General features: G+C 43.9%; 2 protein-coding genes across 12 annotated transcripts in view; one reads left to right on the top strand and one right to left on the bottom strand.

Annotated features, from left to right (window-relative positions):
* LOC120720571 overlaps positions 1-15,395 on the bottom strand; it is a 914,567-nt gene that overhangs the window by 568,721 nt on the left and 330,451 nt on the right. The window lies entirely within an intron of this gene.
* The window catches only part of auts2a (activator of transcription and developmental regulator AUTS2 a), a 327,329-nt gene that overhangs the window by 98,408 nt on the left and 213,526 nt on the right, over positions 1-15,395 (top strand). For 2 of the 11 annotated variants that reach the window (XM_040013095.1, XM_040013108.1), the window contains exon 1: positions 5,941-10,513. The exons of the other annotated variants lie outside the window; for them this stretch is intronic. In XM_040013095.1, the coding sequence (XP_039869029.1) occupies positions 10,466-10,513 (48 nt within the window). In that variant the 5' untranslated portion in view covers positions 5,941-10,465. Of the gene's footprint in view, positions 1-5,940; positions 10,514-15,395 lie in introns of those variants that run through there. 11 annotated transcript variants of the gene reach the window in all.

A 15,395-nucleotide genomic window follows, 5' to 3' on the forward strand; every position in this document is an offset into this window, starting at 1 on the left:
ACTCATTTAGAACAAAAGCAGTGCCGTAAAGGTTTGGTCAGCAGCTTTAATGTAAAAACTCTAATTGCACCATGTTTCACCCACCGATGGTCAGCTTTAGGGCCACGCTCTGATGAGTCTAATTAAAAAATATACATCTGCACATTTTGCCTCATAAAGCAATGTGAGCTTTAATGTGCTTTGTGTAATGCAGACACACTGATGCACCCTCACACAGTCTGCTAGTTTATTATCACAGCCTGCCTCAAATCCAAGTTGATGTGATTTTCTGTGGTGCAGCAACCAGCTGGCAATAATGAAGCTAAAATAAGTAGAGCTTATTATACAGCGGTGCATACGAGGGTCTGTCCGCGTCGCAGTCACTTCTCCAGTAAAAATATGCCACTCTGCAGGGTTTGACTCTCGGTGACACATCCTTGTTAGTGTGGAAGACTCCAGTGCCATGTGCATGGGTGTGTGCTGACAGAGCCGTCTCCTCTGCATGAAGCAGATTTCTCGTGTTTTCAGAGCTAAGTGGGTGTAATGAGCAAAAAATAATGCTGCTTTGCAAAAACTAGATTCTTTTGATTATCGCACGGCATCAACAGCTCTCTACAAACATGCTCTTCAACACTGTGAATGTATCCAGATGTGTAAAGATGTTCCTGATTTGTACAGATTTATGCGCTTAAAAGGTTTGTGTTTAAGAAACCGCGTAAACAAGTCTGCATGCAGTTTGCAGTTGAAATGTGCTAATTGGTCACTGCCTGCTGGGCTCCTTACATCACACCAGTACGTGACAGCAGGAGCTGCACAAACTTAAAAGCTGCTTTACGTGTTACTGCATCAGAGTTCACCAAATTAAACTCTGAGGTCAACTTCTTGTTGGAACCTGCAGTGAAGTGGGAGAACATTAAACATCACCCTCACATACAGAGCAACCATCATTGCCTTTGAAATACAGATTTGTCTCTGGGCAAAAGGTTCACGCGATCAATACGGCTATTGTAATAGAGTCTACCTTTATTTCCTTTTAACTGTGCTTTAGATCACTTTGATAGCTCTCTCCCAAGCTGCCGTTAACCTTGATTCAAAGGTCTTTGGCTCAGTGCTATCTCTTGGAGTTGACCTGTTAAGAGCTGCGGTGGAGGTGACTGCTTTGATGCCTTTATGCTGCCTCTGCTGCTTCCCTGCCTCGAGCTATACAATACACTTACGCACAAGACTGTCAGAAGAAATGGAGAAGCTGAGAACACACGGATGTGTTTGCGCATCTTGTGATGCTGAGATGTTGGACGATCCGAGTCAGAGGCCACATGCAGCACTAGTGCATCCCCCTCCTCCCTGATGCATTTCCCCTGTCAGTGTACACATGTAGTTCATAGGTTACAATCAATAATTTAACTAGACTCTTGTGAAGGAGCGCGAGTAATGAGATGCGGCCTGTTCTTCAGAGTTTGTAATGGGGTCGCTCCCCGTAAGGACCCCTGGGTGGATCGCCTCCTTCTTCTTCTAGAATCACGTGTTTTGGCTCAGAGGTCATTATCCTCTGCTCCCAGTCCCATGTGTCTTTGGCCCTGGGGGGGAAGTAAAGGAGGCATCTGCAGAATACTTACTGCCTGTAGCTACATAGAAACAAAATGTGTGAAATCCAAAACAAGATGTTATTTTGTAATTTCTTACTGTGACCTTTGAAGGCCGTTTGTAAATGTAATTATATCTAAATTTAGCTTTACATGCTGTAATTTGGTGAAATGGATGGTTACATGCTCAGATACAGACACTGTAATGGGAGTGATTGTTACAGTTATTTTTTGAATTAATATTATTATTCCAGCCTTTCCCTCCTCTGCCCTCCATCACTGCGCACATTTTCTGTAGGTCTTAGCTTGTTCTAGCTTTAGCCACGTTACTGGTTAGTAGGATATTGTGGAGCCGTCATCACCCATTTGGATCATTTATGAGAAATGAGATGAATATAAATTACATTTCTTATTTTTATAGTTGCTCGTTTATTCAGCAGGGCTTTTTTAAAAATATACATGAATTTGAGTGGATTGGTGAGATAAAAGGACGACTGTAACTATGTGGGAGCATAAACGCAAAATAGAAGATGGTTACGCTGCAGATTTCTCAACTGTGACCAGTTGGAAGACGTCAGAGTGAGCACAGAGAGGACTCCTTCATCATTTATCCAACACTTCCCATTTTTATTTTCTCTTCTTTGCTTTAAGTAGATTAGTTTGGCATCTGGTGCAAATTTCACGTTTCTGAGGTCAGGTTCTTGATCTCCTTCCTACACTGTTAGTGAGATGCTCTTCTATTATCTTTCATCATAATTCTTTTCTTACAAACAGCCTTTTTCTTCTGTTTTAATACTAGAAGCACCAAGAGGGTCATTTTAACCTTGTCCTGCAAAGACAACAGCCATTGAAGACATGTAGTTGTTATTTTCTAGTAACAGTTTAGGTTTTAGGGCTATTATTAGTTTTAGAATTCATAATAAAGATTACATATACTCGAATAATGTAATTTTCTGTGTGAGGAAGTGTTACACTGCACAGCTGTCTGGCAGACAGACGGGGGAGGTAACCAAGCAACAGTTTGTGCACGGCGTGGCAAAAATCAATGAGTCCTGTATCTGGGAAGTTCACGTTTGTACTCTGCACCAGTGGAGGGTGTGGCCATTGAAGCTCTGTGAAATCCTGAGCTTAAAGGTTGGCAAGATGGACAGTGTGGGTAACTCGCACCAATAAAAGTGGCCGTGCTTACCCCTTTGCTTCTCTGATATGGCCTACCACTGAAGTCCATCCCTGTAGGGTACAAGCAGGAGAAGGTACGCCTCGCTGTGGAAATGGAGGACTCTGCTGATGGAGCACAAACGTTACCGTCTGCACAGGCCGAAAGTGAAAGGGGCAAATCGAGGTCAGCCACACCATCGCAAACCTCCAACTTCAGAAAGTCATGGATGCAGCTAAAACTGGACATATTGGACTAAACCTGCGAGCATTACTAATGTTCTGATCCAAAGCAGGCAAGAAACAGCAAAAGACCACAGTATGGGCGCGATATGGTGCATAGAGGCCCAGTAATGTGCTCATGCTGGGTCAGCACGCCACCCTTTTTCCACCACCTTGGAGTCCTTTTTACGATTAATGGGCAAATGGTGCCGGAGGATTTATACATCGGCATGGTGTCTATGCTGATGCTGTACTAATTTGTTGTGGTTAAAAGCGAGCTGAATGTGAAAACAAAGCTGCCTATTCACTGGTCGATCTATGCACCTGCCCTCACCGATGGCCATGAGCTGTGGGCAGTGGCTGAAAGAATGAGCCTGTGCATGTAAGCAGCAGAAATGAGTTTCCTCTGAAGGGTGGTGGGGCTCTCCTTTGGAGATAGGGTGAGGAACTCGGTCATTTGGGACGGACTCAGAGTATAGCTGCTACTCCTTCACATCGAAAGGAACCAGCTGATGAGGTCTGGGCGTCTGACCTCTTTTACACCACTTAGATCCCTCTCAGCTAGCTCGTCCAAACTGCACTGCGTTCATTAAACCTGTTGTCTTTTTAAAGTTTTAATGCTTTGTGTCTTCTGTTTAATCTGAACAAGCCCCTAAAAATAGTCAGCGATCATTGTCGCCCTCTCAGGGTTTTTATTAGCACTGTTCATTTTAAAGCTCAGCTTTTGAACCTGACGATGTATGGCTCAGTTTGCCAGACATCAAATATTTGAACGGCTCAGAAAAGAATCACTCTGAGGCTAACAAAGATTTGAATGGGCACATGGAAGCTGAGGATCAGGAATTTATCCAAACCATGCAGCAGTGTATTAATGCCTAAGCTCATGCTCTGGATGGATCATCTCAGGTGTTCTTGTGACTGACGTTTGGCCCATTTTCAGCACGTTTTTCCTGCTGCAGTTGCATTTCTCTCTGCCCATCAGGGCCTCATACGATCCAAACTATAGCTGTGTAGCCACCACGTAGCACCATTATACACCAGCTAGTCCAACTTCAGCAACCCTGCAAACGCCACTGCTGTTTAGTTTTCCATCTTCATTTATGTCCGAAATGACAGCAGAGATGTACGTTTGCATTTTCCAGAAATCCCTCGGTCTGAACATCCTATATCATTATATGGAAACAAGCTTACTTGAGTTTGGGAACTGAAGAGGAGTTGCGACCAGGAAACTGCTAATGACATCGGTTTGCAAGCAGCTAGAAGGGGTGGTGAGAAAGACTGGGCATCTCTGGACTGTTGCCCCCATGACATGAAGCTGGAAAAGTACTGGTCATATTGGTAGATGTCTTGGTTTTGACATTTAGTATTTTAATGTCAAAACCATGGGAAGAATATGAAAGACTTTGTGGTCTTGCACTGGATTTAAGTAGGTTCCTTTGCTTCTTTTCTCACTGTGTGATTTTCAGTCTGTTGTGGGTGCAGACTCTATGTAAGAGACTTTGAGACCCTGTTTAGCATCACGAGTTCTGACCTAGCCTCCAGCCATCCTGTTTCTGAACATATAACTTACAGTGCCCCCACACACCACTCACCCTGTTTCTAGTCTCTGTCTGTGAGCAATTAGTCTGTGTTTATCTGTTTCCTGCTTTCATCTGATCTGTTCGCTGACCAGTGCTGGGACAGCTGGGTCTGTAGGCTGCTTCCCTAGGAGAGGGTGAATGCGTGCAAAGGAGCTGAGGAAGGGAGGAGGTGAACTGAAACATCATGGAGCTGGCATTGGCTCATGCATCTGAAAGTTATTGGAACATGGAGTATTTCCCCTCCTTTTTATGTTCCTTGTTGCTCTCTGGAGTCTGTTTCCCCCCACTTCAACCAGACCCCCAACCAAATCGCGTGCTGAATTGTTTGGAAATGACTCCAAATGAAGCCTTGGCTCTGTACTCAGACTCTGTGTGTGTGTGTGTGTGTGTGTGTGTGTGTGTGTGTGTGTGTGTGTGTGTGTTTTTGCACGCCAGTTTGAACCTGCGATCATTTCTGCAGGCCTTTGGCAAAGTCAGCACACGACATGTTGGTACTCTTACATGAATTTGACAAACCATCTTCTTCTTTCAGCACAGTGTAATAGAAACACTTTTGTGGAGGTTTATTTGGCATTTACTTTATTTACATGTGTGGGATTTAATTTATCTTTGCAGTATGAAGGCAAGGTCAGGTCATTTTCCGTCAATCCGGTCTTCAAGCGATGACATGATGAATCCTGCTTCTGAGCCCAAACTAAGGCTGTTGTGTGTTTAACATGTTTTAATGCCTTGTATCTTGTTCTGTTTAATCTCAACAAGCCCCTAAAAACAGTCAGTGATCACTGTCGGCCTCTCTCGGTTTTTATTACCGCTATTCATTTTAAAGCTCAGTTTTTTAAACCTTACGATGTAACTCCAGCCCATGCTGTTGCAGTATATTAATGACTAACCTGGTATTGTGGATTGATTATCTCAGTTGTTCTCCTGACTGAAGTTTGGTCCGTTTACAGCATCCTGCCATGTGATTGCATTTGTCCCTAACCATCGGGAACCTTCACGTTAACTTTTATCCAGTGGAAAATAGTTAGCGTTCATCCTCCAGCTTCACTGTGTTTATGCTATGCTAACATAGCTGTGTCGCTAGCAATCACGTAGCACATCATTATATACCAGCTAGCCCAACTTCAGTAACCCTACAAACGTCACTGCTGTTTAGTTTTCTGTCTTCATTTATGTTGGAAGTGACAGCAGAGCTGTATGTTTTAATTCTTTCAGAAATCTCTCAGTCAGAACATGCTATATCATGTTTAGGTGGAAGCTAGCAAGCTAACTTCCTGCTAACTTCTAACTCTGTTAAATTTAATAAATTCTGTTTTCATGGATGCCTGGATGTTAAACTTAATTGTTACACCTGCTAAAGCAGCAACACTGATGATTTTATTAAAGATGAAAGAATTTAGACAGTTTTTAACTGTCAGTGATGCTGCAGTGATCGCTTGACTTTGGGACCTGAAGCGGAGTTTGGACCCAGACACTGCTAATAACATCAGACTTAAAGACCGGATTGACTTCTGAGAGAAATACTTCACTGTTACATGAGTGTATCACTCCACCTTCCATCTAATGCCATCCCAGAAAATCAATTCTATCCATTTTGACACAAAGTTTTTAGTAAAATCTCAGTTTATGAGGATTCATCGAGGTATTTAAAGGCATCTTCATGTCTGTGTATTTGATGCATTTTTGTATAACTAAATCAGTAGAAGGACTTCTGTGTCCAAAAGCCGTAGTTGTGCTTTGTTTATAATTAGTAAATGCTGTAGTTGCCCATTAACATGTTAGCATGCTAGTTTTAACATTCAGCTCATGTTAGCATGCTAGTTTTAGCATTCAGCTCAGAGCATTATGTAACAGTTGCTAGCTTTGACCAGTTTGAAGTTATTTCCTGCCCCAAAAATTGGTTAGCTAGATTAGCATTAAATACAGATTCCTCCTTCATCACATTAATGCTCGTTTGATTGACCGGTTTAGAGCTTTTTCCCCTACATGAATTATTTCCTTGTAAGTCTCACTGCATACTTTTTTACAGTAATAAAGCTAAACTAGTGGTCAGTGGTCAGCTCTCCCAAAGGAACAAACAAGTTATTGCTGCACCTCATGGACCTTAATACAAGCTTCCTCACTGCATTACAGCAAAAGTAATTTGTGCCAAGGCAGCCTGGTGCTATAATCCCCAGCAGTAGAAGGCAGAGGGGGGCAGGCTAACGTGATTTCCTGGCTGTGGCCTAGACGGGACTCAGACCTGTATTATCTGGCCATCAGAGAGACTTAGCTTCAACTGTAATATCTGTGTGGAGAGCAGGAAATGGCCTTTGTGTTGCTGGCCAATATGGCCTGCGGAGAGGAAGCGAGGAAACATGCACTGTGCCGTGCCGGCCCATTGCAGCAGTGTTGTAGAGGAGTGGGGGTGTCGTTTGTTGTAAAGCCTTCCCTCCTTCACTAACAGTTCCCACAGGTGAGTTTCATTAAAAAAGTGTCTCTCATTTGTCTCCATTTATTTTTTTAACCTTATATTTGATTATGTAAGAGAACTATGTTGCAGCACAGAGCTGCTTCTGAGTTTAAAAGATTAAAGCAAACTCTAAGGAGGAAGTGTTTTGCAGGATGGCATGCTCACTCTTTTTCATGCTAGCAGGTTTAATGGAAAATCGGAGCAGAGCTGAAGCGTTGTAGCTCACGGGGTTGAACATCTGGGCTGCTGCAGCCGGAGGAGAGAGCAAGCTAGCACATAAACAAAAAGTGTCAGGTCCACTGTACGTGCTCTCGTGTGTCGTACACTAGGACGGACGTTGACAAGCGATTATGACAAAGATGTCCACGCTAAAAACACAGCGTCACGCTCGAGTCTGTGCAGATGGGCAGCTCCAGAGCCTCTACAGCCTGCTAAAGCTTCTTCCCAGTTTGTGTTGAAAAAGAAGAGACTCCTTTTTAGACATATTGATATTTGAGATATTTGTAGAAAAACTGGCGCATTTCAGCCTCCTCCTCCCTCCTGATGCTGGTAAAGCCATGCAGAAACAATGCTCACTGACCTCATGTTGGTCTGTTCTGTTGCCCCTGAACTTAATTGTTTTGATATGTCTTTGCATGCTATATAACTGTGTAATTTGAGATCCAAAGAGATCTCAAGATAACCTTGTAATGCAATTGTGCACAGTCCTCAAAATATTATCAGCAAGCCACTGACTGCACCTTTCCAGCTCTGTTCAGCTCCGTGTTGTGCCTAAACGCACACCAGTCGCTGAAACGATACCCTAAACTCTTTTTTGTTTTTTTGGATTTCATCCCTCCGAGCTTTTGAAACTCTGTTATCCGGGCGCAGCGATGGCCGTGGGGGACATGGCCAAGCGTAGGCATGTGTGTGGGAAGTGAGCAGGCAGGCAGGCTGTCACTTAGCATTACAGCACTACAGGCTCCCCATGGGTGGCATGAGGAGAGTGGAAAGTGATAAGACAAGAGAGAAAGAAGAGTAAGGAGGAAGAACAGGACTGAAGCAAATGATATACAGCAGCCCACACGCGCTCAGCCCCAGCAGCCCTGAGTCAAGGAAACCTGCTGTTTGTTTTTCTTCTGATTAGACCGACTGCTGAAGACAAGCCCTCCGTACGTCACTGCTGACCTAAAAATGCAGAGGAAGGGGTTAAAAAATCACACATAATGTTCATGTGGTGGGCTGTGGATCAGTAAATGATGGCAAAACTGTGACAGCACTGTGTTGAAATACAAGTTTATATAAAATAGACATAAATGTTACTGTACGACTATCACTGCAGGACAAACTGTAGTCGTAATGTCCCACTTTCATTGCTTAATAGTGCAGACGTCCTCAGTGGCTAATAAAAAAAGGACAAATTAGCTGTTAGTTAATTTGATAGGTTCATGTTAAATGATGGTTTCTCTTCTGTAGTCGTGCATCAAATTTGTCATGCAGGAAAAATCAGTGACATTACCTGCTTTGTTTGTTTGCAGGCCAACTGTGCCTGCACACATGCAGAGATGCTGTCTCCTAAATGTCAGCTGTTTAAAGATATGCAAATGTCTCATTTTCAGCGAGCAGTCCACGTCTTAGTGCTCAATAACCTATCCACAGACAGATGCAGGGAAATACGGCTCTGTGTTCTGTATCCACGATCAGCATGGACCCTTCTTTACGCCCCTTTGTGTAGTAAGCACAGAGTAGAACCGCTGTATTGACTATATCAATCTTTTACCAATCTGTTCCTGCTTCACTGTTGTAAGCATGACGTGTGAAAGAGTCGGTCCGTCCTCCGTGATGTCCCACGATGGCATTAGATGCTGCCCCCCCCATGCTGGCACAAACTTTGAACAAAGGGAGATTATGTTTCCATGGATGCTGACGCAGTGGCACTCCTGCGTCTGATTACTTTTGTTTATAACCCACTGCTGTCCCATGACAGGGGTTGCCTCAGTTTACCTCGGGAGCTGCCAAATTTGGATAAACCCTGTGGGATACAGGAGCCCATTGTAGTTTCAAACCATCGTCAAAAGTGACATGATTATATACACAGCAGCAGCACTGTGTGGATGGGATATGGGCCCTGTGCGCCAGCGGGAGTGGCAGAATGTAAACATTGACTGGGTGGCCCGTTCCCAGTCTCAAGTTGAGGCTAAAACTGAACTACATAACTTCAAGTGAAAGCTGAGTTTGCTTTGTGTCTGCATGATGCAGTATTAACTGCTGGTTTAATTTCAAAATTAAATATATGAATGGATGGACGAGAGATCCAACCACAACCAGGACAGGTTGTCTGTCTCTCTGTGACAGACTGGCGACCTGTCCAGGCTGTACGATGCAGGCAGGGCACAGAAACAGACAGACAACCATTCACACTCTCGGGCACTTTAGGATCACCAGTTAAACCCCTAACCCCGCTAACTGCACGAGTACCCGGAGAGAACCCACACAAACACAGGGAGAACATGCAAACGACACACAGCCAGATGGTGGATTCAAACTCGCAACCCTGTTTGCTGCAAGACAGCAATGCTAACCACCTTAGAGAGATATTTTATATCATGTAAAGTTGAATCAGGAAGCACAGAAGAAGAATTCATGGAAATCAAATCAGTACCGGAATACATGGAATGTCCCAGTAGTTGGAATTTTATGAAACAGGAATACTAGATAAGCCGCTAACGGCAATCTTTGCTACAATCCTTGTAAATATTTGAAGCGCTCATGCAGAGGGAGTTTTGCCCAATCTGATCTCAGCATAAATACATTTGACGTAGCATTTAGGGGGTGCATTTGTTCAGCTGTCAGAGTGCATTTGGCCCAGGGGAGCTCTGAACCTTTGGAGTCAGACTAGCATCGGGCTGATTTCTGTAGAAATAATAAAGCAGACAGTGTTGGTTTACAGAGGGCAGAGAAACGTAAGATTGAAATAGATACAGAAGGGGGTTAAATGAGGTCGGAATGAAAGAGTTTACCGGTGCATAAAAGAGAGCAATGGGAAGCACGGAGAAGGTGATTTGAGTGAGCACAGGGCTCGAGAAAGGGGAAACATAAAAAGAGTAAGTGAGGCAGAGAAAGTGAGCACATATGATAGGCAGGAAGAAAGAAAGGAAAGAGGGAGAGGGAAGTGCGGGAGGTTGGTGCTGCAGCGTGTAGAGTTAGCCCACTTAGAAGTAAAACATCTCTCTGCTGCGCCTCTGCTGGCATCTGCCACCACTGAACACAGCTGAAGCCCATCTGAGGAGCTCCTCTGTCAGCCTTCCAAACCCGACATGAGACACACGGCACGCCGCGGCACGAAGACGAAGGAGTGAAGCAAACGGGAGCTGGCTCCGGGGCTTGAAGTGAGAGAAAGGAGCAGCACAAAGACCAACGGGATAAAGGAGCAGAAACGTCCGTGTCATTAGGCTGCACGCTGATCATCAGTCATTCCTCACGCACTGAATCAGTCAGGAGCAGAAGAGACAACGATGATCAAGTCCAGCTGGTTCTATGTCAAGTTCAAGTACAATGAGAAGGTACGTCCACATGCAGGTTTTACCTCGGGGCTGCAGGCCTGTGTTGAAGTGCAGGTTAAATACGTGAGTTCTCAGTGTAACTGTGCAAACACACAGTTTCTAATGCCATCTGCATGATAATATTGCGTTTTTATGGGAGCACTGCACTTAAGTGAGAACACTTTCTACTTGTTGTTCGAGTGTTTGCCACAATAAAAGGATGAGTTCAGTTTTCTAAAAGTCTCCATTTGTGCTCCGAGCTCTAAAAACAAGCCGAGGAAACAGATTTATTTTGGTATTTCATATATCTGCCTCATTCTTCGCTCTCTGCTTTCACATTATGTTCAAAGTCCTTGCTCTGAATAATTTGTGCAAATGTAACGTGAAGCAGATCCATACTTGTGATTTAATGTAACGCCTGCTCGATGGCCGTTATGTTTCCATGAGGGCAGACCTTTTCTTGTGAGGTAGCGCACCTTTAGTGATGTCATCGTCTGGTCCTGTAGCCTGTGTGATGTGATGAGTCTGATAGACTGTTCTGTGTGAGCCTGACATTAGGCTGTGAAAGCCAAGCTTTGGGCCAGCCACTAGCACTTTCGCTAACTGCTCGCTGCTCTGCTAATGAATAGCTACAGTTACAACTGCCTTCAGTCAGTTAACCAGTCATTTAGGCAGCGAGGCCATCTATCAGCCAGACGACAGCCACCAGCGACCATCTAGCCAGTCAGCTGTCCTCCTGCTAAGTTCCTGCCTCGTCTCTTTTTGTCTCGTGACCAACGGTTTTTTGTAGTGACCCCTTATGCCGATCGTGTTCTCCACCTAGCATCAGGTGTCTGCCCTGTAGGATCATCCGAGCTATCCGGTTACAGAAAAACGGTCACGCATGGCTCAGTTTACTTTGGTTTACTCTTGGTAGGCTAAAGCATTCGGCGCATTAAATATATGAAATAACAGTGCATGTGTTACACTGTCTTTGCTATAATCAGGGCTATTATAGAGGATAAGTGAGTGTGTGCCAAGTGGCCTCGTGGGAGCATCTGTTGGTGCCCGAGGTGCTCCGTTTCCATCTGGTCTGCCATTTTGTACTTGAGCAGTCTCGGGGTGTGGAAGTAGGAAGATGGCTGCTCTGGTTTGATCTTTTCTAACCGAAATCTGTTTTTGCAGCCTGTCTAATATTTCATGATGTGTGTTTAAACAAACTTAATGAAAAAGAGGAGACTGCTTCACTATGATGCAGAGATCTAATATTTCAAAGCGTCTGCTTCTAAAAACGAGATGCACAAGTTTGGAAAACGCTCTAATGCGCCTCCAATGTGTTTTATTGTGTTATATAAAACCTGCAAAGTGACATTAGAGATAAGTGGAACAGCTGGGGAGTGTCAGGTTAACAGTGTCAGTGTAACAGTGGATGCTGGTTAAGGCAACCATGCAAACAGCCGGTGGCAGAGTGTAAAAGTGTAGTGTCCTCCTCCTGTAGTGTGTTTTCAGTAACTCTATCATCCTTCCTGGATTCCACTATTTTCCTTCTTGTCTGTAGCTAAAAGAAAGTGTGCACAACAGGATGTGTGTGTCAGTGCTTACGAGGGTAAGCTGAATGTGCGTTGGCGGAGGCAAGGCTTATGCAGTCGCCTGCTTTTCCTGCTCCCAGCTGTCTTGCTTCAGAAGCAGCAGCCTCTGTGTGGTTATGTGTGATTGACAGGCGTGCTTTCAGCAGCATGTGAATGGGAGCTGACCTTAAACAAGCGCTGCCATGTTTGACTGAGTGCCTGTCCCCCACCACCCACCTCTTCTGCTCTCTGAAGAAAAAGAGTGAGAAGGGCACAGAGTGCTGTAGCTTCTAGATCAAGAACGTGCGGGTCCTCAAAGTCTGGGGGAAGGGTAATTGCTGCCCCCGTGTGTGGGCTCATGCCTTAAGTGAGATAGGTGTAGGTAACGACTGGTGAGAGGTGGGAGGTCAGTTGCATTCCTCAGAGTGGAAAGAGAGCACAACACTGAAATTGTGCTCTGTCTGTCTTTGCCAGGACCCCCAGTGGGCCGACTGTGGGGCTGCAGACCTACAGAGGGCAAACAGTGACCTTACTCCCACTGGACTAATTCAATTACACACACACCCTGTGATTAGTGTGTTAACTACAGCCTCTCCCATAGCTGGATGGCTGCACCCAGAGACACAAATTATAGTACAGAACTATCAAAATGTGCCATATTTTTCATACATAAGGCACACCGGATTAAAAGGCGCATTAAGCGAAACCAAACAGTCAGATAAGTCGAACTTTCCTCAACTCATTCGTCTTGCTTCCTCCACTTCTGTACCATTGATTCATTAATGCTGAATCCTCTGCAGCTGCTCTATTCCCATGTTGTTGCAGTATATTAATGAATAACCTGATATTGTGGATGGATTATCTCAGTTGTTCTCCTGACTGAAGTTTGGTCCGTTTACAGCATCCTGCCATGCGATTGCATTTGTCTCTAACCATCGGGAACCTTCACGTTAACTTCGAGTGGAAAAAAGTTGGCGTTCATCCTCCAGCTTCACTGTGTTTGTGCTATGCTAACATAGCTGTGTCGCTAGCAATCACGTAGCACATAGTACCAGCTAGCCCAACTTCAGTAACCCTACAAACGTCACTGCTGTTTAGTTTTCTATCTTCATTTATGTTGGAAGTGATAGCAGAGCTGTACGTTTGAATTCTTTCAGAAATCTCTCAGTCAGAACATGCTATATCATGTTAAGGTGGAAGCTAGCGAGCTAACTTCCTGCTAATTTCTAACTCTGTTAAATGTAATAAATCCTGTTTTCATGGATGCCTGGATGTTAAACTTAATTGTTACATCATTCATATATCATTTTATTAAAGATGAAAGAATTTAGACAGTTTTTAACTCTCAGTGTTCGTTTGACTTTGGGACCTGAAGTGGACGGAGTTTAGGACCCAGATTCCTCTGCGAGGCTCCTGACTACGGTAGCCGTAGCAAAGTCGTACTAAAACTTTTTTGACAGATTGCTGAGCGCTGTGTACGACATGAAATCAGTTCGAGGTCAATAAGCACAACCAGAATTCATACATAAGGCGCACTGATGATTTTTGAGAGAATTAAATGATTTTAAGTGCGCCTTATAGTCTGAAAAATGCAGTACATTTTTCTCACGGATGGCTGCGTTACCGTCTTCGTTTTCCCGACCTTCTTCCCCACACACTTTTGACAAATACATTTTTTACTCATCTTCAACCAGCACCCCCAACTCCACATTTAAATTTGCGATACATCCGTTTGTGTTTGACAATATAACTGGCACCGAAAAGCAGAATTAGCATTGTGTGATGTTCTTTGGAACAAGCTTGAATGTAAAGACTGCCAGCTGAGAAATGAATACTTGAACAAATAGATTTACTTTTCAACACTGATCACAAAGAGATAAGTTACCAACATCAATTTCTCAGTGCTTTGGAAAGTATCTGCTCCTGAGTATACATTTGGCAGATGGTTGGCTGCTTCTGCGGCTGGCACCTGTTAACCATTTACTGTAAGAGGCTTTTATTCATACTGCAGAAGTACAGTATGGTGACGTGCCCAATAGTTTCTTGGGTTTTTATACAAATAATGTCCGGCACACATCACAATATTTATCTATGAAGTATATCTCGTATCCAATTTTGCCGTTCGCACAATGTTTTCTGCAAAATGACACACTCAGGGATCCTGTTATTACATTCAAACCTTGAAACAAATTGTGGCTTTCGTCGCATTTGCTTATTTATACGCAGGCTCTTTTGGTAAATACAAGCTGAGCCTTTGTTGCTCCGTAACGTGGTGCGGAGCTGCTAAACCTCAGTCAGTTTCTGTGTATCTGCAGCCTGTCAGACTTATTTAAAGTATTTAAAGACAACAGAAATAATACGCTGAAGATTTTAACTTTATACAAGTCACATGGGAAGATTTCAAATATGATGAAGACTCTTGTATAGGATAAATGGTGACGGAGATTTACTTCAACATTAGAGTGTGAGCCCCGAGCAGACTGCTCTGTTCCCCCTGTAGAGTGAGGGGCTGTGGGACTGTTGACTCTGTATTTACTGAGCCTGTATGCTAGGCTTGGGTTGTGAATGCTGGGGGTGACTATAATGACTATAATGAATGTGAAAACGACAGAGTGGGTGTGGGTTAACATTAAGGACGGCTAATTGCAGGCTCTGGTGATGCCACAGTGTGTTATGAGATATGAGAGATAAATGGTGTGGAAGTCCCTCTTGGGTGGTTTCATGCATTTCAAACAAACTCGGAGAGAAGGATGAAGACAAATGCTATACGTCCGCGTGAACCCTGGTGATTGGGGAACATAATCCTTGTCCTGAAGACTTCTGGGAGACGTTTGCTCCTTTGCTCCCAGGTTTTTAGTTTACATCTTATTTACCATTTTTGAGGATTTCTCCAGCGTAGCCAAAGCTGTTTCCTTTTCATCAAATAATGAATGAGCTGAACACCATCAAAGTTGTATCCCTCTGTCTATCCATCCATGCTTATAGGACTTTAATGAGAGTTTATTGGAGGCGTTTTAGTCAAGCCGGTTTAATTTATTTATGCTTAAAAGCTGGAGCACTAAGAAGCTTACAGAACTTTCGACCTCGGCAGCACTTGCTGCAAAGCGGGACCTTCTTTTTTCTTTTTTCACCATGAAATCCTTTCTTACGTTTACAGACATATTGAAATTCTAAGAAAGCACTCCAGAGCTTGCCAAAGGGATTACTGGTAAATCCCTGCAAACTCCAGATGTTTTCCCAGGCAGCACACAGCAAGGAAACATCGCCCAGCCCCTGTAAACATCTGTCAAACAAAAAGCCTCCGCCACAGAGGAGACAACAGAAGCTTAGAGGGAGTAAAGTAGCTCGACTAGTCA

This window comes from Simochromis diagramma, unplaced genomic scaffold, assembly GCF_900408965.1.
Source record: "Simochromis diagramma unplaced genomic scaffold, fSimDia1.1 OVJJ01000123.1, whole genome shotgun sequence".
Classification (NCBI taxonomy): domain Eukaryota; kingdom Metazoa; phylum Chordata; class Actinopteri; order Cichliformes; family Cichlidae; genus Simochromis; species Simochromis diagramma.